This window comes from Elephas maximus, chromosome 11, assembly GCF_024166365.1.
Source record: "Elephas maximus indicus isolate mEleMax1 chromosome 11, mEleMax1 primary haplotype, whole genome shotgun sequence".
In the NCBI taxonomy this organism is placed as follows: Eukaryota; Metazoa; Chordata; class Mammalia; order Proboscidea; family Elephantidae; genus Elephas; species Elephas maximus.
The window spans coordinates 27656184-27677757 of NC_064829.1; the positions used below are offsets into that span (position 1 = coordinate 27656184).

Here is a 21574-nt window from a genome sequence, read left to right on the forward strand (position 1 = left end):
AAACCAGGTAAAGACATGACAAAAAAAAATTACAGACCTATATATCCCTCATGAACATAGATGCAAAAATCCTCAACAAAATTCTAGCCAATAGAATTCAACAAATATAAAAAAATTAATCCACCATGACCAAATGGGATTTATACCAGGTATGCAAGGCTGGTTTAACATTAGAAAAACCATTAATGTAATCCACCATATAAATAAAACAAAAGACAAAAACCACATGATCTTATCAATTGATGCAGAAAAGGCATTTGACAAAGTCCAACACCCATTTATGATAAAAACTCTCACCAAAATAGGAATTGAAGGAAAATTCCTCAACATAATAAAGGGCATCTGTACAAAGCCAACAGCCAACATCACTCTAAATGGAGAGAGCCTGAAAGCATTTCCCTTGAGAACGGGAACCAGACAAGGATGCCCTTTATCACCGCTCTTATTCAACATTGTGCTAGAGGTCCTAGCCAGAGGAATTAGGCTAGACAAAGAAATAAAGGGCATCCGGATTGGCAAGGAGGAAGTAAAATTATCTCTATTTGCAGATGACATGATCTTATACACAGAAAACCCTAAGGAATCCTCCAGAAAACTACTGAAACTAATAGAAGAGTTTGGCAGAGTCTCAGGTTATAAGATAAACATACAAAAATCACTTGGATTCCTCTACATCAACAAAAAGAACATCGAAGAGGAAATAACCAAATCAATACCGTTAGTAGTGGCCCCCAAGAAGATAAAATACTTAGGAATAAATCTTACCAAAGTTGTAAAAGACCTATACAAAGAAAACTACAAAGTACTACTACAAGAAACTAAAAAGGACCTACTTAAGTGGGAAAACATACCTTGCTCATGGATAGGAAGACTTAACATAGTAAAAATGTCTATTCTACCAAAAGCCATCTATACATACAATGCACTTCCGATCCAAATTCCAATGTCATTTTTTAATGTGATGGAGAAACAAATCACCAACTTCATATGGAAGGGAAAGAAGCCTCGGATAAGCAAAGCATTACTGAAAAAGAAGAAGAAAGTGGGAGGCCTCACTCTACCTGATTTCAGAACCTATTATACAGCCACAGTGGTCAAAACAGCCTGGTACTGGTACAACAACAGACACATAGACCAATGGAACAGAATTGAGAACCCAGATACAAATCCATCCACATCTGAGCAGCTGATATTTGACAAAGGCCCAGTGTCAGTTAATTGGGGAAAAGATAGTCTTTTTAACAAATGGTGCTGGCATAACTGGATATCCATTTGCAAAAAAATGAGACAGGACCCATAGCTCACACCATGCACAAAAACTAACTCCAAGTGGATCAAAGACCTAAACATAAAGACTAAAACGATAAAGATCATGGAAGAAAAAATAGGGACAACCTTAGGAGCCCTAATACAAGGCATAAACAGAATACAAAACATTACCAAAAATGACGAAGAGAAACCAGATAACTGGGAGCTCCTAAAAATCAAACACCTATGCTCATCTGAAGACTTCACCAAAAGAGTAAAAAGACCACCTACAGACTGGGAAAGAATTTTCAGCTATGAGATCTCCGACCAGTGCTCTAAAATCTATATGATTCTGTCAAAACTCAACCACAAAAAGACAAACAACCCAATCAAGAAGTGGGCAAAGGATATGAACACACACTTCACTAAAGAAGATATTCAGGCAGCTAACAGATACATGAGAAAATGCTCTCGATCATTAGCCATTGGAGAAATGCAGATTAAAACTACGATGAGATTCCATCTCACTCTCCAACAAGGCTGGCATTAATCCAAAAAACACAAAATAATAAATGTTGGAGAGGCTGCGGAGAGATTGGAACTCTTACACACTGCTGGTGGGAATGTAAAATGGTACAACCACTTTGGAAATCTATCTGGCGTTATCTTAGAAATAGAACTACCATACAACCCAGAAATCCCACTCCTCGGAATATACCCTAGAGAAGTAAGAGCCTTCACACAAACAGATATATGCACACCCATGTTTATTGCAGCTCTCTTTACAATAGCAGAAAGCTGGAAGCAACCAAAGTGTCCATCAACGGATGAATGGTTAAATAAATTGTGGTATATTCACACAATGGAATACTACGCATCGATAAAGAACAGTGACGAATCTGTGAAACATTTCATAACATGGAGGAACCTGGAAGGCATTATGCTGAGCGAAATGAGTCAGAGGCAAAAGGACAAATATTGTATAAGACCACTATTATAAGATCTTGAGAAATAGTAAAAACTGAGAAGAACACATACTTTTGTGGTTACGAGGCGGGGAGGGAGTGAGGGTGGGAGAGGGTTTTTTACTGATTAATTAGTAGATAAGAACTGCTTTAGGTGAAGGGAAGGACAATACTCAATACATGGAAGGTCAGCTCAACTGGACTGGACCAAAAGCAAAGAAGTTTCCAGGATAAACTGAATGCTTCAGAGCTCAGCGGAGCAAGGGCGGGGGTTTGGGGACCATGGTTTAAGGGCACTTCTAAGTCAATTGGCAAAATAATTCTATTATGAAAACATTTTGCATCCCACTTTGAAATGTGGCATCTGGGGTCTTAAATGCAAACACGCGGCCATCTAAGATGCATCAATTGGTCTCAACCCGTCTGGATCAAAGGAGGATGAAGAACACCAACGTCACACGATAACTAAGAGCCCAAGAGACAGAAAGGGCCACATGAACCAGAGACTACATCATCCTGAGACCAGAAGAACTAGTTGGTGCCCGGCCACAACCGATGACTGCCCTGACAGGGAGCACAACAGAGAACCCCTGAGGGAACAGGAGATCAGTGGGATGCAGACCCCAAATTCTCATAAAAAGAGCATACTTCATGGTCTGACTGAGACTAGAGGAATCCCGGCGGTCATGGTCCCCAGAACCATCCCCGAAGACAACTCATCAGACATGGAAGGGACTGGACAGTGGGTGGGAGAGAGATGCTGATGAAGAGTGAGCTACTTGTATCAGGTGGACACTTGAGACTGTGTTGGCATCTCCTGTCTGGAGGGGGGATGGGAGGATAGAGGGAGTTGGAAGCTGGCAAAATTGTCACGAAAGGAGAGACTGGAAGGGCTGACTCATTAGGGCGAGAGCAAGTGGGAGTATGGAGTAAGGTGTATATAAACTTATATGTGACAGTTTGACTTGATTTGTAAACGTTCACTTGAAGCTCAATAAAAGTTAATAAAAAAAAAAGATATGATAAAAAAGCAAGCCATATGAAGCCATATACTTTACTTGCCAATTTTTATAATTGTTAATAACATCGGTTGTCATTTTTTAACTATTCATGCCTTTGTTTTTAAATTGTGGATTTCTGAAGCATTCTGATTGATTATTAACTTGCTTCAAATGAAGGCTTAAGTGCTAAATGTGTTCAGGTACTTCATAATGAGTAGTTTATATAGATGAATCACATTATTTTTTGATGGCTGAGTAGTGCTCCATTGAATGATTATGCCATTGTGTAACCTGATTTCTGTTGAGTATCTGGTTTTGTTTCTTTTACTGTTGAATAAAATACTGCAGTAAGCATCACGTGCACACGTCATTGCTCACTTATGGGTATGTTTTCTCAGGATAGATTCCTAGAAGTGCAGTTGTTGGGTTAGAGTATCACATTTGACCCCGTTTCTCCTTGGCCAGGATTGAACTAAATGTGATGCTCTAGCAGCAGAGAAAGCTGTAAAAGACAGTTGAGTTTTGTGTGTGTGTGTGTATGTTTTATATATGTGTAAAGGAACTCCATTCCTTAATAGAGTAAGTATATACTGATCACCTTTCCTTAATATATACTGTATATACTGACACCTGCTGTATATGCCAGGTAACCCTGAGTTGATTCCAACTCACAGTGACCCTGTAGGACAGAGTAGAACTGCCCCATAGGGTTTCCAAGGCTGTAATCCTTGTGGAAGCAGACTGCCACATCTTTGTCCTGTGGAGCCACTGGGTAGATTTGATCCACTGACCTTTCAGCACCAGGAGCAGTGGCTCCACCAGAACCAAAAACCCATTGCTGTTTAGTTGATTCTGACGCATAGCGACCCTATGAGACAGAGTAGAACTCCCCTGTAGGGTCTCCAAGGAGCGGCTGGTGAATTCAAACTGGCAGCTTTTTGGTGAGTAGCTGAGATCTTAACCACGGTGCCACCAGGAATCCTTATATGCCAAGTTTTATTAAGTAAATATACCTGTACATTTTCACAGTAACCCCCAAACTTACTCTTCTAAGTTCACATTTTCTTTACTTTTTATATATACCACAGCTGCCTCCCCATTCCGTTTCTTAAATAGTAATTTGTTTTCTTATAAAAGCTAGGTGGGAAGGAACTTGAATTAATGAAGTTATGGTAAAGTAAGGACTAAAAGGACTAGAAAAATTAACTAACAAGGAATCAAAAGACTGGATTTGGCACAATCCATTTCTACTTTGTTTAATTTTGGATCATTTATTTTACTTCTTGTCTTTGTTTCCGTTACTTATAAAACACGTTAATACCTGCCTTGTGTATCTCATAAAATTGGGATGATAAATGAGTTAAAAAAATTTTTTTTGTATAAGTATCTTTAAAATTGAATGTGCCCTGCACACTTTAAATGTTAGGTATTTGTTGTAATCCTCCTTTAGTGTGTATTTTTGAAAGTGTAATAATGTTAAAGATTCAGGCGTTTTATTTCTGAAAAGTTTGATCAAAGATTCTATAGAAGAATCCTGGGGTCAAAAGGGAGAAAATGCAGAACAGAATTTCAAATTCTCATGAACTCTAGACTTTTTGGAGCCCTGGGGCCTGGATGAACCCTTGAAACTATTGCCGTCACATAATCTTTGAACCTTAAACCAAGAATATCCCCTGAAGTTTTCTTAAAACCAAACAATAGTTTAGCTTAACTAGTAAATAATGTCTGCCTTGAGCATTATGGGAAACCCAGGTGGCATAGTGGTTAATTGCTATGGCTGCTAACCAAGAGGTCGGCAGTTCAGATCCGCCAGGTGCTCCTTGGAAACTCTATGGGGCAGTTCTACTCTGTCTTACAGGGTCGCTATGAGTTGGAATCGACTCGATGGCAGTGGGTTTGGATTTTTGAGCATTACGCTCTTTTAGGAACTATCTTTGTGAGTTCAGAGCCCTGGTGGTGCAGTGGTTAAGAGCTACGACTGCTAACCAAAAGGTTGGCAGTTCAAATCCACCAGCTGCTCTTTGGAAACCCTATGGGGCAATTTTTCTCTGTCCTGTAGGGTCACTGCGAGTTGCAATTGACTCGGCAATGGTTTTTTCTGTTGTTATTTGGGTTCGAATTGACGGTAGTGACACGAAGGGTTAGGCAGGAAGCTTAGGGGCCAGTGAGTTTATGTTAGTGGTGAGGAACAATTTGGAAAAGCGGGGTGAGAATGGTGGCACAACTTGAAGAATGTAATCTGTGTCACTGAATTGTACATGTAAAGAAATTGTCAAATTGGTTTATGTCCTGCTGTGTATATTCTCAGATTTCAGGCATTTTAATTTTGTGCTTTAAATAAAAGCTAAAAGTAAATAAATATGACCTATTTTTTTATTTTTTTTTTTATTTGAGGATCAGGTTTATAGTTTTTGAATGGTGCGTTTGAAAGCAGTGTTTAGTGTGACTGTTAACCCGTAACTACTCTTGGCTTGATGAAGGTGTGTTCTGAGTTAACATCTTCGCCTATTTCAGGTATTGAGCCATACTTGAAATTTTCATCGATAATTTTTCTGGTTTCTTTTCTTCTTCTTAGTCTGATCTGAAGTGTGTCCAGGATGCCAAAGGAGGTTCTTTCTACAGAGATCACTGCCCTGTTCTAGGTGAGTTAGCAGACCAAAGAAGATGAATAAATCATGCATCAGAGCACATAGAATCAGTGAAAATGTTTAAATGGAACTTAAAAACATTAGTTGCCATTGAAGCTACTTAAATACTTTTAAAATTTTATTTTGACGTTAAAGTATGTATTCCTTTTTTGTGATTTATTGTGATGCAGAAAGAGTTGTAACATCTTGAGAATTGATAAGCCATTTATGTCATAATATATATTTGACACTTCTATCTTTCAACCATAAACATACATTATTGAAAAATTTGAGTTAGATTGCTTCAATATTATATTTCATATGCTTTTGAGAGTAGGATTAGGTAATTTAGGCTTATAAATGCCTTAGACTTTCTGTGAAATTGCCATCTAAATAAAAGAACAACTCCAAGACTAAGATAATATAGTAAATGTAATTTCATGTGTTGTCAAAATAAAACAAACAAAAAAAAAACAAGAAAACCAGAACTGTCTTCATTTTGTAGATTCTTTATTGTTGCTAGGGTGAACATTTACCACACTCTTCTCATGAAACCTGTAGTCTCTGAGTGCTTTCCTTTCTCATGTGAAATGTACGCAACTGTTCCCAAGCCATTTGACTTCTGTTTTTGCCAAAAAGTGCCGTTTTCTTGCAATATACCTTGATTTTTTTTTTAAAGGTGAATGTGGAAGAAATACATATGTTTATAAAATCCCCATTTCTATAACTTTCAGAAACTTTCTTTTTTTGTGTCTTGCCTTCAAAAGAAAAGTGCAGAATCAACACGCACATTTTGGATCATTAGCATAGTCTCTTATGATTATGAATCCTTTGTCACAAAACTAGCTTTTGAAAATAAGCTACAGAATGGCCTTTGAAATATTGAGAAATGTTCCTTAGGCAAAAATCAAAAGAACCATTTGTTAAAAAATAGTACCAAGCACTTCAGAGAAAAAATAATTTCATGATTCTCTTTCATGTTCTCTAGTTATTATGACTGTGATGCAGCGACAGTCATCAGGCCATCCAGGCAGAAATGTTAGTATTTTCGGCACCCAGAACTTCGTGTTCTGACATGGGGTTGCCTAGTCTTTTGTGGATTCTGCTTCTGTTCAGTCTTTGTTGTAAATCATCATATTTATTTGGACTTTTGAGTTTGATGTTTTCTTGTTTTTTTTATTTTTAAGCTCTCTAGTTCTAGAATCTCCTGCTTACAATGTATTTTCAAAGCATTTTAATAGCAGATGGTAGCGAAAATGAAAACATCTAGAGCTTTTTGTTATTTAAAAAAATAATGCAATTTTATGTTGTTGCTGCGGCTTTCTTTTTTTGTTTCATCAATTTCCTCTCCAATTATAGGTGAGCAAAATGGTAACAGGAATCCTGGTGGATTACAGATTGGTGACCTGGTAAATATAGATCTTGACCTAGAAATTGTGCAGTCTTTGCAGCACGGCCATGGAGGATGGACTGATGGCATGTTTGAGACTTTAACTACAACTGGAACTGTTTGTGGCATTGATGAAGATCATGACATTGTAGTACAGTATCCAAGTGGCAATAGGTTGGTGATATTTCTCAATTTTAGGTAATGGCAGTTAGAATTAGTATATAGAGACTTAAAGAAGGCAAATAATGTGATGTAATCATAGACTCATTAAAGCTAGCTCTTAGATAAAAATCAAGAGTATGTTGGTAAGGTGAAACGAATGGTAAGAACTTGTGTATGTATGTGAATTTATATGAGAATATTTATGATACATTGTATTACAAATTTTTTTCCTTCAGGGAGTAGAATACATTATATCAGTATTAGCTCCAAGTATAGCTGAAAAAGTCTGTGTTCATAATGGACCATATCCATTTATTGTGAATGTAAAGGATAAAATTTAGACACCTCTGCACGTATTCCCAGTGTCATCTCTTGATTACATAGCCCTCCCTTGTCACAGCCATCTAGGCATTTCCTCACATCTCTTCCTTTGTATATATCACTTCCTCCATGTAGAATATCCTTTCCTCCCTCCTTCTCTGGAGTGACCCCTATGCATCTTAAAAATACTGAGCTCATATGCTTTGGGAGCCTTCTCTCTCCTCTCACTCAAGTTGGTGTGTGTATATGCTGTTTGTTTAAGTCTCCTATATACTATCTATGGAAATCCTGGTGGTGTAGTGGTTAAGTGCTACGGCTGCTAACCAAAGGGTCGGCAGTTCGAATCTGCCAGGCACTCCTTGGAAACTCTATGGGGCAGTTCTACTCTGTCCTATAGGGTCACTGTGAGTTGTAATTGATTTGACAGCACTGAGTTTGGTTTTTTTTTGTTTACACTGTCTATAAAAATGGTTATTTATCTGATCCTCTAGACTGTGAATTTCCTGAAGTCTGGGCTTCTGGGGGCCAAAATATATCTCATTTTTAAATATGTTTACAATATTTTAAAGAAAAAGCAGTTGTTGAGTTAAATATTTCTCTAAGCTTTATTACTGACATGTTCATAAAGAAACTAACACTTAGAGGTTCTATGGGAAGGATTTTTACATGGAATGAGAAAAATTGAGCATCAGGTTGCTTACAAAAGTATAGAATTGACTGCGATTGGCTCTAATTGGGTTTAAATCTAAAGGATACACATGATCATCTCAATAGATGCAGAAAAACATTTGACAAAATCCAACACCCTTAAAATCTAGCAAACTAGGAATAGAAGGGAACTTCCTTAGCCTGATCAAGGGTTATCTCAGAAAACCTATTGCTAGTGTCATACTTAATGGTGAAAGCTTTTACCATTACCTGAACATTTTCCCCCTAAGATCAGGAATAAGATAGGAATGTTTGCTCTCTTCACTTTTATTCAACATTACTAGAGGTCCTAGCCCTGGCAATTGGTCAAGAAGAAGAAATAGAAGGAAGAAGTAAAGGAAAGGAAGAAGTAAAAGTATCTGTAGTCACAGATGCCATGATTTTATGGATAGAAGAACTGAAGGAATCCACAAAACAACTGTTACAGCCAATAGTCGAGTTTAGCAAGGTTGCATGATACAAGATCAGTATGCAGAAATCAATTGTATTTTTGTACACTAGCAATGAATAATCTGAAAATGAAATTAAGGAAACAATTCCATTTACAATAACATCAAAAATAATATAATACAGGAATAAATTTAACAAAAGATATGAAAAGTATAAGACATTATTGAAAGAAATTAGCAAATGTCTAAATAAATGTAAAGACATCCCATTTTCATGGACCAGAAGATTTGATCTTGTTAAAATGGCAGTACATGCCAAACTAATGTACAGATTTAATATAATCCTTATTAAAATCACAGCGGCTTTTTTGGAGAAATTGACACACTGATCCTAAAATTCATATGGAAATTCAGTAGACCCAGAATAGCCAAAACGGTCTGAAAAACACGAACAAAGTTGGAGGACTCACACTTCCTGGTTTCAGAACTTATCACAAGAAAGCTACAGTAATTAAGACAGTGTTGTACTATTGTAACCATAGGCATATAGGTCAGTGGAATAGAATTGAGAATCCAGAAATAAACCCTCATGTTTATTTATTGTTTTTAAATTTTTATTGTGCTTTAGGTGAAAGTTTACAGAGTAAATTAGTTTCCCATTTGATAGTTTGTACATAAAGTGTTCCATGACATTTGTTGCATTTCCCACAATGTATGGACACTCTCCCCATTTCCGCCCTGGGTTCGTGTGTTCCTTTCGTCCGGATTTTCTAGCCCTTCCTGCCTTCTCATCATTGCTTTTGGGGAAATGGTGTCATTTTCATCTCGTGTAATTGTTCTAAGGAACACATTCTTCTTGGGTGTTATTGTTTATTTTATGGCCCTGTTTTTTGGCTGAAAGCAGTCTCTGGGAATGGCTTCAATTCCAGGTCAGAAGAGTGTTCTAAGAGTGTTCTTAGTTTTGGGGGCTCGTCCAGTCTCTGTCACATGCCTTTCAGTTTGTTGTACTGTGGGGGCTTGAGTGTTGCTGTAATGCTGAAAGCTATGCTACCGGTATTCAGATACCAGCACGGTCACCCACAGAGGACAGGTTTCAGCTGAGCTTCCAAATTGAGACAGACTATGAAGAAGGACCCAGCAGTCTACTTCTGAAAAGAATTAGCCGGTGAAAACCTTATGAATAGCAGTGGACCATTGTCTGATACACTGCTCGAAGATAAGCCCACCAGGTTGCAAGGCACTCAAAAGACGACTGGGGAAGAGCTGCTTCCTCAAAGTAGAGTCGACCTTAGTGACATGGATGGAGTCAAGCTTTTGGGACCTTCATTTGCTGATGTGGCACGACTCAGATTGAGAAGAAAGAGCTGCAGATATCCATTAATAATCTAAATGTGGAATGTACGAAGTATGAATCTAGGAAAATTGGAAATCATCAGAAATGAAATGGAATGAATGCATAAACATTGATATCCTAGGCATAAGTGAGCTGAAATGGACTGGTATTGGCCATTTTGAATCAGACGGTCATACGGTCTAGTATGCCAGGAATGACAACTTGAAGAGGAATGACATTGCATTCATCGTCCAAAAGAGCATTTCAAGATCTATCTTGAAGTACAGTGCTGTCAGCGATAGGATAACATCCATACGCCTACAAGGAAGACGAGTTAATACGACTTCCTCAAATTTACGCACCAACCACTAAGGCCAAAGGTGAAGGTATTGAAGATTTTTACCAGCTTCTGGAGTCTGAAATTGATCGAACATGCAATCAGGATGCATTAGTAATTACTGGTGATTGAAATGCAAAAGTTGGAAATAAAAAAGGATCATCAGCTGTTGTAAAATACGGCCTTGGTGATAGAAATGATGCTGGTGATTGCACGATTGAATTTTGCAAGACCAACTTCTTCACTGCAACATAAACAGCAGCTATACATGTGGACCTGGCCAGGTGGAATACACAGGAATCATATCAACTACATCTGTGGAAAGAGATGATGGAAAAGGTCAATATCATCAATCAGAACAAGGCTAGGGGCCGACTGCAAAACAGAGCATCAGTTGCTCTTATGCAAGTTCACATTGAAACTGAAGAAAATTAAAAAACAAGTCAATGAGAGCAGAAGTATGACCTTGAGTATATCCCACTTGAATTCAGAGACCATCTGAAGAATAGATTTGACACAGTGAACACTAATGACCGAAGAGCCAGGTGAGTTGTGGGAGGACATCATCCATGAAGAAAAGCAAGAGGTCATCAAAAAGACAAGAAAGAAAGAAAGAAAGAAAAGACCAAAATGGATGTCAGAGGAGACTCTGAAACTGCTCCTGAATGTCAAGTAGCTAAAGCAAAAGGAAGAAATAATGAAATAAAAGAACTGAAGATTTCAAAGGGCGACTCAAGAAGAGAAAGTAAGATATTATAATGACGCATGCAAAGGGCTGGAGAGAGAAAACTAAAAGGGAAGAATATGCTCAGCATTTCTCAAGCTGAAAGAACTGAAAAAAAATTCAAGCCTCAAGTTGCAGTAGTGAAGGATTCGATGGGGAAAATATTAAACAACGCAGGAAGCTTCAAAAGAAGATGGAAGGAATACACAGAGTCATTACATGAAAAACAGTTGGTTGATGTTCAACCATTTCAAGAGGTGGCATATAATCAGGAACTGATGGTACTGAAGGAAGGTGTTCAAGCTGCCCTGAAAAACCCTGAAGGCATTGGCAAAAAACAAGGTTCCAGGAATTGATGGAATATCACTCGTCTGTGACAAGAAATTTGGAAGACAGCTGCCTGGCCAACCAGCTGGAAGAGATCCGTATTTATGCCTATTCCCAAGAAAGGTGATCCAAGCAAATGCAGAAATTACCAAACAATAGCAGTATCACACGCAAGTAAAATTTTGCTGAAGATCATTCAAAAGTGGCCGCAGCATTATATCAACAGGGAACTGCGAGAAATTCAGTCCGGATTCAGAAGAGGATGTGGAACTGGGGATATCATTGCTGATATCAGATGGATCCTGGCTGGAAGCAGAGAATACTAGAAGGATGTTTATCTGTGTATCATTGACTATGGTAAGGCATTTGACAAATTATGGATAGCATTGGGAAGAATGGGAATTCTAGAGCACTTAATTGTGCTCATGAAGAATCTGTACATAGACCAAGAGGAAGTTGTTTGGCTAGAACAGGGGGATACTGAGTGGTTTAAAGTCAGGAAAGCTGCAGGTCAGGGTTGTATCTTTTCACCATACATATTCAGTCTTTATGCTGAGCAGATAGTCCAAGACGCTGGACTATATGAAGAAGAACGGGGCATCCGGATCGGAGGAAGACTCCATTAACAACCTCTGTTATGCAGATGACACAACTTTGCTTACTGAAAGCGAAGAGGACTTGAGAAGTACTTATTGATGAAGATTAAAGACCACAGCCTTCAGTATGGATTACACTTCAATATAAAACAAAAATCCTCACAACTGGACCAATAAGCAACATTATGATAAACAGAGAAAGATTTCATTTTACTTGGATCCACAATAACACTCAGGGGAGCAGCTGTCAAGAAATCAAAGGATGCATTGCGTTGGGCATATCTGCTGTGAAAGACCTCTTCAAAGTGTTGAGAAGCAAAGATGTCACCTTGAAGACTAAGGTGCGCCTGACCCAAGCCGTGATATTTTCAGTTGTGTCATATGCATTGGAAAGCTGGACAGTGAATAAGGAAGACTGAAGAAGAATTGACGCCTTTGAATTGTGGTGTTGGCGAAGAATATTGACTATACCATGGACTGCCAAAAGAACGAACAAACCTGTCTTGGAAGAAGTACAACCAGAATGCTTCTTAGAAGCAAGGATGGCGAGACTAAGTCTTCATACATACTTTGGACATGTTACCAGGAGGGGTCAATCCCTGGAGAAGGACATTATGTTTCATAAAGTATAGGATCAGGAAAAAAGAGGAAGACCCTCATGAGATGGCTGCAACAATGGGCTCAAGCATAACAATGATCGTGAGCATGGAACTGGACCTGGGCCGTATTTCGTTCTGTAGTATATAGGGTCGCTATGAGTCGGAACTGACTCGACAGCACCTAACAACAACAGCCAGTCTCTGTCAGACCAGTAAGTCTGATCTTTTTTGTGAATTTGCTTTTTTGTTCTTTGTTTTTCTTCTGCTCTGTACTGGACCCTCTGTTGTGGCCCCTGTCAGAGCGATCAGTAGTGGTAGCTGGGCATCATCTAGTTCTCCTGGTCTTGGGATCCTGTAGGCTATAACTCATGTGGTCCATTAGACTTTTGCACTAATTGTTGCTTCAGTCTTTGGTTTTCTTCACTCTCCTTTGCTTTGGATGGGAAGAGACCAATAGTTGTATCTTAGATGGCTGCTTACAAGCTTTTAAGCCTCAGACTCTACTCACCAAAATAGGATGCAGAACATTGTCTTTATGAACTATGTTGTGCCAGTTGACAAAGATGTACCCCGAGTCTGTGATCTTTTTCCCTCGAGCCGAGGAACTTCGTCCCACGAGGTGTTCGGTTATATCTAAGAAGTTCCATGACTGTGCCCCTTGTGTTCTCTATTTGCTATATTAATACACATGCAGCATCTAAAATGATGTATGTAGAAATACCCACAACCAAACCTGTATCTGTGGTTGACTGTACTCCTTTACACTCTCTCACTCCTGTAGCATACTTGTCTATGTATGTATCCATTTGTAAATTATTGTTTATTAATACTGTTTTTGCAGGATTGTCTGTTATAGTAATTCTACTGTTAAAAACAAACTCAAATGTGTTGCTGTCAAGTCAATTCTGACTTATAGGGACCGTGTAGGAAAGAGTAGAACTGCCCCATAGGGTACCCAAGAAACGGCTGGTGGATTCGAACCGCCAACCTTTTGGTTAGCAGCCGAGCTCTTAACCACTTTTACGTTTTTCTCAGCGTCTTCCTTTGCCTTGGTCATGTTGTACTGGCTTCCCCCATATTGTGCGTTGCCTTTCCCTCCACGATAGTAACATGTGTGTTCTATCTAGCTGGTAATTTTCCCTCCCTCTCCCTCCAATCCCTGGTAACCACCAAGGAATTTTTTTTTTTTTTTCCTGTGTGTTAACCTTTTCTTTCCTTTTTCTTTTTTTTAATAATAGTGATGTCATAAAGTACTTGTCCTTTTGTTATTGACTTATTTCAGTCAGCATTATGTCCCCCAAATTTATCTGTGTTGTGAGATGTTTTGTGGATTCATTGTTATTCTGTATTTTTGTATAGTATTCCATTGTGTGTATGTACCACAATTTATTATTTATCTGTTGGTGGACACTCAGGTTGTTTACATCTCTTTACTATAGTGAATAATGCTGCAGTGAACATGGGTGTACACATGCCTATTTGTGTCACGGCTCCATTTTCTTTAGGATATACAGTCATTCCTCGTTATCTGTATAGTTATGGCCTCTTGGTGGATTGACTCTTAATGAATATATAATGTCCTTATCTTTTCTGGTGCATTTTACCTTAATGCCTATTTCATCAGAGATTGTTATTGCCACTCCTACCCTTTTTTGGTTATTGTTTGCTTGATATATTTTTTTCCATCCTTTGAGTTTTAGTTTACTTATGTCTTTGTGTCTGAGGTTTGTCTCTTGTAGACAGCATATTGATGGGTTGTGTTTTTTATGCATTGTGCCACATTTTGTCCCTTTACTGGTACATTTAAGCAATTTACATTCAGTGTCATTATTGATAGGTATGCGTTTACTGCTGTCATTTTTTTTTTTTTGTAGTGTTAATGGTTTCTTCTGCTTAGTTTTCGGTGCTGAGTTCTTTTTGTGTGGATTTTCATTTAATTTCTTTGTTGATTTTGTGTTTACTGAATTTTCATGTTTTTCTTACTTTGATGAGTAGATTTGTTAACTTTCTTTGTGGTTAACTTAAAATTTACCTTTATCTTCCAAATTTTGAAGCAGTCTTTTATTTCTTGATAGCGCATTGACTTTTTCTACATATGGAAGTTCTATAACTACACCATTTATTCCCCCTTTTTGTTTTGATGTTGTTGTCATTTTCAGATTGACATTTCTGGTTCCCTATTTTCCCTTTTTTAGTTTTGTTTTTGAGAATTCTTTGTCTGGGTTGTTGTCTGGCTGATGTTGTCCTGTGTCCTAATCTCAGGTTATTGTCTGATCTTGTTATTTATCTGTCCAAAGGACTCCCTTTTAATATTTCTTGTAAAGTTGGTCTGTTTTTTTCAAATTCCCTTAATTTCTATCAAGAAATATCCCAATTTTGCCATCATATTTGAGAGACAGTTTTAATGGATATGTAATTCTTGATTGGCAATTTTTTTTCCCCCAAGACTTTGTACATGTCATCCCATTGCCTTCTTGCCTGCTTGGTTTCTGCTGAGTAACCAAGGCTTAGACTTGTTAAGTCTTCTTTGTTAGGTGCCTTTTGGTTTTTCCCAAGCTGCTCTCTGGATTCTTTCTTTGTTTTTGATTTTGGCAAGTTTAACCATATGTCTTGGTGACTTTCTTTTGGGGTCTATCCTGTATGGAGTTCGTTGAGCTTCTGGAATAAGTATATTCTCTTCTTTCATGCTATCAGGGAAGTTTTTCTGACAGCAAATCTTAGACAATTCTCTTTGGGGTTTTTTTTTGGCTTCCTCTTGTTCTGGAATTCTGATCACGTGTAAATTTTTCTTTTGGATACTATCTCACATAATTCTTAGGCTTTCTTCATTTGTCTTAATTCTTTTTGCTGATTTTTTTCCTCAAACAAATTGATATCATGGGATTTGTCCTCTATTTTACTGATTCTGTGTTCCGTGGATTCAGTTCTGCTCCTTAGTCCCTCCTATTGAGATGTGCATTTCTGAAATTTTAATCTTTTGGATTTCTGGTTGCTGTTTTTGAGATTGCTAGTTGCTTTGTATGGTTTCTAATTGTTTGTTTATAATTTTTTTTTGTCCTTGTATTGTTTTCATGAAATTTTCTACTGCTTCGTTTCTTTTCCTTGGTTTTGTCTCTTTTCTTTGATCTCTTTCTTGATCTGCTGGAGAACCCTATGTATTAGTCTGGAAGGTTTTCTTGTTCTTTATTTTAGTCACTTTCTGGAGCCATCTTGTCTTGCTTCTTTACATGATTTGATAGTCTGTTTTCTCAGAGGCATTAACATGTTAATTATATTTATTTATTGTATATTTGTTTTCTGCATCCTGAATTTTTTTGTTTTGTTTTGATATGTCCGAGCTGGTGGGGCAGGTGTCTCCACTCTGGTTGCAAGTCTGTTGGCACTGGAGCTGTCACCATCTGTCTCCAGGTGGGTGGGGCACTGGCTGAGTATGTGAGTGGGAGCCTCTGTTTGCTGGTCTTTCAGGGTGGCTGAGGACATAGCTGGCGTTGCTGGTGAGGTGATGTGCCTGTTTGGCTGGTCAGCTGGGTGTGGGTGCAGAGTGTTCTCAGTGGTTGCTGGATTGTGTGTTATGTGTTGTGTGTATGCACTGCCAGTTGCTGGATGGTTGAGGCAAGGGAGCCTGGGCCGTTGGGTAGTGCAGAAACTCTCATTGATGATCCCGGGCAGGTAGAACTGCATGGGGGTAGTCAGAGCACACACAAGCCTCTGGTTGCAGGGGAGCAGTGCAGGTACGAGGCAAGGTGAATACCACTAGTCCACGGGTCCCTGCTAGGAGTATGTGCTTCTGTTTGCTAGAACACGTCATGGGGGAGGGTGTGCTGCCAAACCTCAGGCCTCTGGCGCAGGTGGCTATAGGGGTGGGAGGTGCCACTAGTATGTGGTCCCTGGTGTGTGTGGCTGGGTATAGGTGCGGATACCTCTGATTCACAGGCTCCTGGTGCCGGTGACGGGCAGAGCAGCAGGTATTGCTGGTCTGTGGGCCCCCAGTGTAGGCAGCTGGGTGTAAAAGCAGATGCTGCTGGTCCTCAGGCCCATGGCTTAGTTGGCTGGGCAGAAAAGGGGGTGCTGCCAGTCCCTGGTCCCCAGGCTCCAGTAGCCAGGTGGAGAAGCAGATCCCACTGGTCTGTGGGCCCTGGCTTGGATGGCTAGGCCTAGGACGGGGCATTGCCAGTCCATGGGTCCCTGGCGTGGGTAGGTGGAAGAGAGGGCTCTGCCAGACCGTGGGCCTCTGGCACCAGTGGTCAGGCAGAGAGGTGGGTGCTGCTGGTCTTACAGGGTGGGGTGGTGGTGGGTGTCGCTGAACTGAGATCACATGTGGGAGGGATGGATGAGTGGCTATGGGGGCAGCCCAGGTCCACGGGCCTCTTTCACAGGAGATTGGGGGGGCACAGCAGGTGAGACAAGTACACTTAACTTTTGCAGAGTGTGGGGTGCTCCTGCCTGGCTCTGGATGTAGGTGCAGAGTTGCTTTTGCTTGGCTATACCAGGTGATGGGGGCTTCTGCTACAAAAACTGCTTGCTTTGTCTCAGTATGGCTGCACTGTGCAGGTTCTGTTGGCAGGGCGCTGGTGATCCATAATGCCCTGTGTCCGCTGTTTTTGTATAGTCTCTCCTTCCACTTGGCACTTGGTGAGATTCTTCAGCCTTGCTTTTGATGCTCATGGTTCCATAGTTGTCATCTATATCTAATTCACTTGTTTTTTTGGGTTTGTGATGGTTAAAGTTCTGGGCCATGATTCTCAGTGGTTTGGTAATTTTGGTCACTCTGGATCCTGCAGCTGGCTCCTGTTCATCTGACCTCTAGTTCTTGGAACTTGAGCTAGCAGCTTACCTGCAGTCTTGCCTGACGATCTTGAGATTTGTCGATCTTCACAGCTTCTGAGCAAGAGCCCTGCTATCTGACCTGCTGATCTTGGGCTTGCCTATGTGAATCAGGAGAAGCCCCTGTACTGTCCCATGGACTTGAAATGTTCCAGTCTTTACAACCACATGAGCCATTTCCTTGATACAAATCTTTCTCTTTCTATACTTATATGCTTTACTGGTTTTGCTTCTCTAGATAACCCAGCCTAAGACAGGGTTTTTGTTGGAAGAAGGATGTTATTAGGCTTCTTACTATGCCTCTGTCTTGGATTGCCTCTAAAACCTCACATTTACATTCAGTTGATTTTTAACAGGGACCCAAGATAATTCAGTGGGGAAAAGAATAGCTTTTCAACAAATGGTCCTGGGATGGCTGGATATCTGTATATAAAAGGATGAAGTTAGTTCCCCTGCCTCACACCATATATAAAAATTAATGCAAAATAGATTGTAGACCTAAATGTAAGAGCTAAAACTGTGGAATCTTAGAAGGAATCGTAGGTGCAAATCTTTGTGACCTTGGTTTAGACAGTGGTTTCTCAGTTACGGTATCAAAAGCACAAACAGCCAAAGAAAAAACAGGTATATTGAACTTAATCAAAATTAAAAACTTTTGTTTTTTAAAGGACACTATCAGAAAACTGAAAAAGTAATCCATGGAATAGAAGAGATTATTTGTAAATCATTTTTTTTATGTCTAATAAGGGATTTGTATTTCAAATATATGAAGAGGTCCTGCAATTCAACAAGAAAAAGACAACCTGCTTCAGAGATGGGCAAAAGATTTGAATAGAAGTTTCTTCAGAGAAGATACACAAATGAGCAATAAGTAGATGAAAAGATACTCAAGTCATCAGGCAAATGCAAGTCAGAATGAGGTGCCACTACATTGGCTGGCATCAAAACAATAGAGAACGATTGTTGGTAAAAGATGTGGAGAAATTTCAACCCTCATATATTTGCTGGGGGAATGTAAAATGGTGCAGCTGTTTTGGAAAAGACTCTGGCACTTTCTCAAATGTTAAACATAAGTTACCAAATGTTAGAGATTGAATTGTGTCCCCCAAAAATGTGTGTCAACTTGGCTAGGTCACGATTCCCAATATTGTGTGATTGTCATTTGGCGTGATTTTCCTATGCATTGTAAATCCTACCTCTGTGATGTTAACGAGGCAGGATTAGAGGCAGTTGTTTTAATAGATCGGACTCAAGGTACAAGGTAAGATTGTATCTTGAGTCAGTCTCTTTTGAGATATAAAAGAGAGTATTGAGCAGAGAGACAGTGGGACCTCCTACCACTAAGAAGAAGAGGTGGGAGCGCATTCTTTGGATCCAGGGTACCTGTACTGAGAAGCTCCTAGATCAGGAAAAGACTGATGACAAGGACCTTCCCCCAGAGCTGACAGAGAGAGAAAGCCTTCCCCTGGAGCTGGCACCCTGAATTTAGACTTCTAGCCTCCTAGACTGTGAGAGAATAAATTTGTCTTTGTTAAAGCCATCCGTTGTGGTATTTTTGTTTTAGCAGTATTAGATAACTAAGACACCATATAACCCAGCATTTCTAGATACATATTTAAGATAATTGAAAATGTATATTCACAGAAAAACCTATACATGAATGTTCATAGCAGCATCAGCATTATAATAACCACAAGGTGGAAACAACTGAAATGTCCATGAACTGATGAATAGGTAAATGTGGTATATCTATGAATGGAATATTATTTAGCCATGAAAAAAAAATGAAGTATTAATACATGCTGTAACATGGGTGAACCTTGAAAAAATTACACTAAGTGAAAGAAACCAGTCGCAAGGGCCACTTACGTTATTTCTTTTATAAACATAGTCCAGAATAAACAAATCCATAGAGACAGAAAGTTTATTAGTGGTTGACAGGGCCTGTGGAGAGGGATGAATAGGAAGTGAGTGCTAGTAGTTAATGGTTTTTTTTTTGAGATGATTAAAATAAAAATAGTAATGATGGTTGAACAATTATTTGATTATACTAAAAAACCACTGAATTGTACACTTTAATTAGGTGAGGTTTATGATGTGAGTTATGTATCAGTAAAGCCATTATTAAAAAAAGAAGGAAGAATTTTAAGGACACAGTTATGGGTGAGATTAGCATGCACTAATGTATCGTAAATATTGTATGTTAAATATTCTCTTGTTTTTGTTTGGCAATTGTTAACATCCTAGGCAGAGGGAACAATTTGAGTAAATATTCCATGTTCAGGCACTGCAATTAGGTCTAGAAAATTTGGGGAATGAAGAAAGGGTATTGTTTTCAATAACTCTGAAAAGAAAACTTTGTGTCTTTGATTTTTATTATTAGTCAGAGGCGCTTCTTCTTTGTGGTTCTTTTAGAACGAAAAGTTCAGTTACGTGATTCCAAACCAAACCAATTACTGTTCAGCTGATTTCAGCTCACGGTGATCACTGCGTGCAAGAGTAGAATCATGCTCCGTGGGGCTTTCGGTGGCTCATTTTCGGAAGTAGATTCCCAGGCCTTTCTTTTGAGGTGCTTCTGGGTGGATGTGAACATTTTGGTTAGCAGCTGAGAACTTAACCATTTGACTACCCAGGGACTCCTGCAGGTACTTAGTAAATGTGTTTTGATGGTATGACATCTCAGAGTCTTTTATATGCTAATGACCACTTGAATTAAGGAGAGGAGGGTATAATATGTTATGTTCAAAAAACTTACTTGACTAGGGCACCTTTTGTCCGTGGAGTGCAATGTGAGACTAAGGGGAAATGTTGTGTTATACATTTTGATACATCTGTTGATGGAATGTTAAATAGTAATTTAGATGACAGTTACGAAAATGGTGATTGTTTTTGTTAGGTGCTGTTGAGTTGATTCCAAGAGAATGAAATACTGCCTGGTCCTGTACCATCCTCATAATCATTGCTATGTTTGAACCCATGGTTGCAGCCACAGTGTCAGTCCATCTTGTTGAAGGTTGTCTTAGTCATCTAGTGCTGCTATAACAGAAATAACCACAAGCGGGTGGCTTTAACAAACAAATTTATTCTGTCACAGTTTAGGAGTCTAGAAGTCCAAATTCAGTGTGGCAATTCCAGTGGAAGGGTTTCTGTCTCTGTCGGCTTGGTGGGAAGGGTCTTGTCATCAATGTTCCCCTGAATCTAGGAGTTTGTCAGTGCAGGGACCCTGAGTCCAAGGGACGCGCTCTGCTCCTGGCTCTTCTTTCTTGATGGTAAGAGGTCCCTCTTCTGTCTTTTCACTTCTCTCTTTTATATCCCAAAAGTGATTGACTCAAGATACAACCTAATCCTATGTTTTTGGAGGACACAATCCAATCCATAACAAGGGTCTTCCTCTTTATTTGCTGACCCTCTACTTTACCAAACATGATGCCTTTATCCAGGGACTGATCCCACCTGTCCAAAGTACATGAGACAAAGTCTTGCCATCCTCTGTTCTAAGGAGCATTCTGGCTGTTCTTTTTCAAGACAGATGTGTTTGTCCATGGTATATTCAGTATTCTTTGCTTGCACTATAATTCAAAGGCATCAATTCTACCACCTTATTTAGTCATTGGCCAGCTTTTGCATGCGTATGAGGGATTGAAAGTATCATGGCTTGGGGCGAGCACACCTTAGTCCTCAAAGTGACGTCTTTACTTTTTAACACACAGCAGATTTGTCCAATGTAATACATTGTTTAATTTCTTGACTTCTGCTTCCGTGGACACTGATTTGTGGATCCAAGTAAGATGAAATCCTTGACAACTTAAATCTTTTTTCACTTTATCACGATGTTGCTTATCAGTCCAGTTGTGAAGATTTCTATTTTCTTCATGTTGAGGTGTAATTCATCTTCACCTACTGATTATTTCAAGTCTTCTTCACTTTCAGCAAGCGAGGTTATGTTTTCTGCATAGGTCATTAATGAGTCTGTCTCCAATCCTGATGCTGCATTCTTTATAGAGTCCAGCTTCTCAGATTACA

At 39.2% G+C, this 21574-nt stretch overlaps 1 protein-coding gene across 2 annotated transcripts in view; it reads left to right on the forward strand.

Moving 5' to 3' along the window:
• MIB1 (MIB E3 ubiquitin protein ligase 1) overlaps positions 1-21574 on the forward strand; it is a 155300-nt gene that overhangs the window by 37998 nt on the left and 95728 nt on the right. For both annotated transcript variants that reach the window (XM_049901937.1, XM_049901936.1), the window contains exons 5-6: positions 5790-5856; positions 7201-7405. In XM_049901937.1, coding sequence (XP_049757894.1) covers positions 5790-5856; positions 7201-7405 — 272 coding nt within the window. The remainder of the gene's footprint in view (positions 1-5789; positions 5857-7200; positions 7406-21574) is intronic.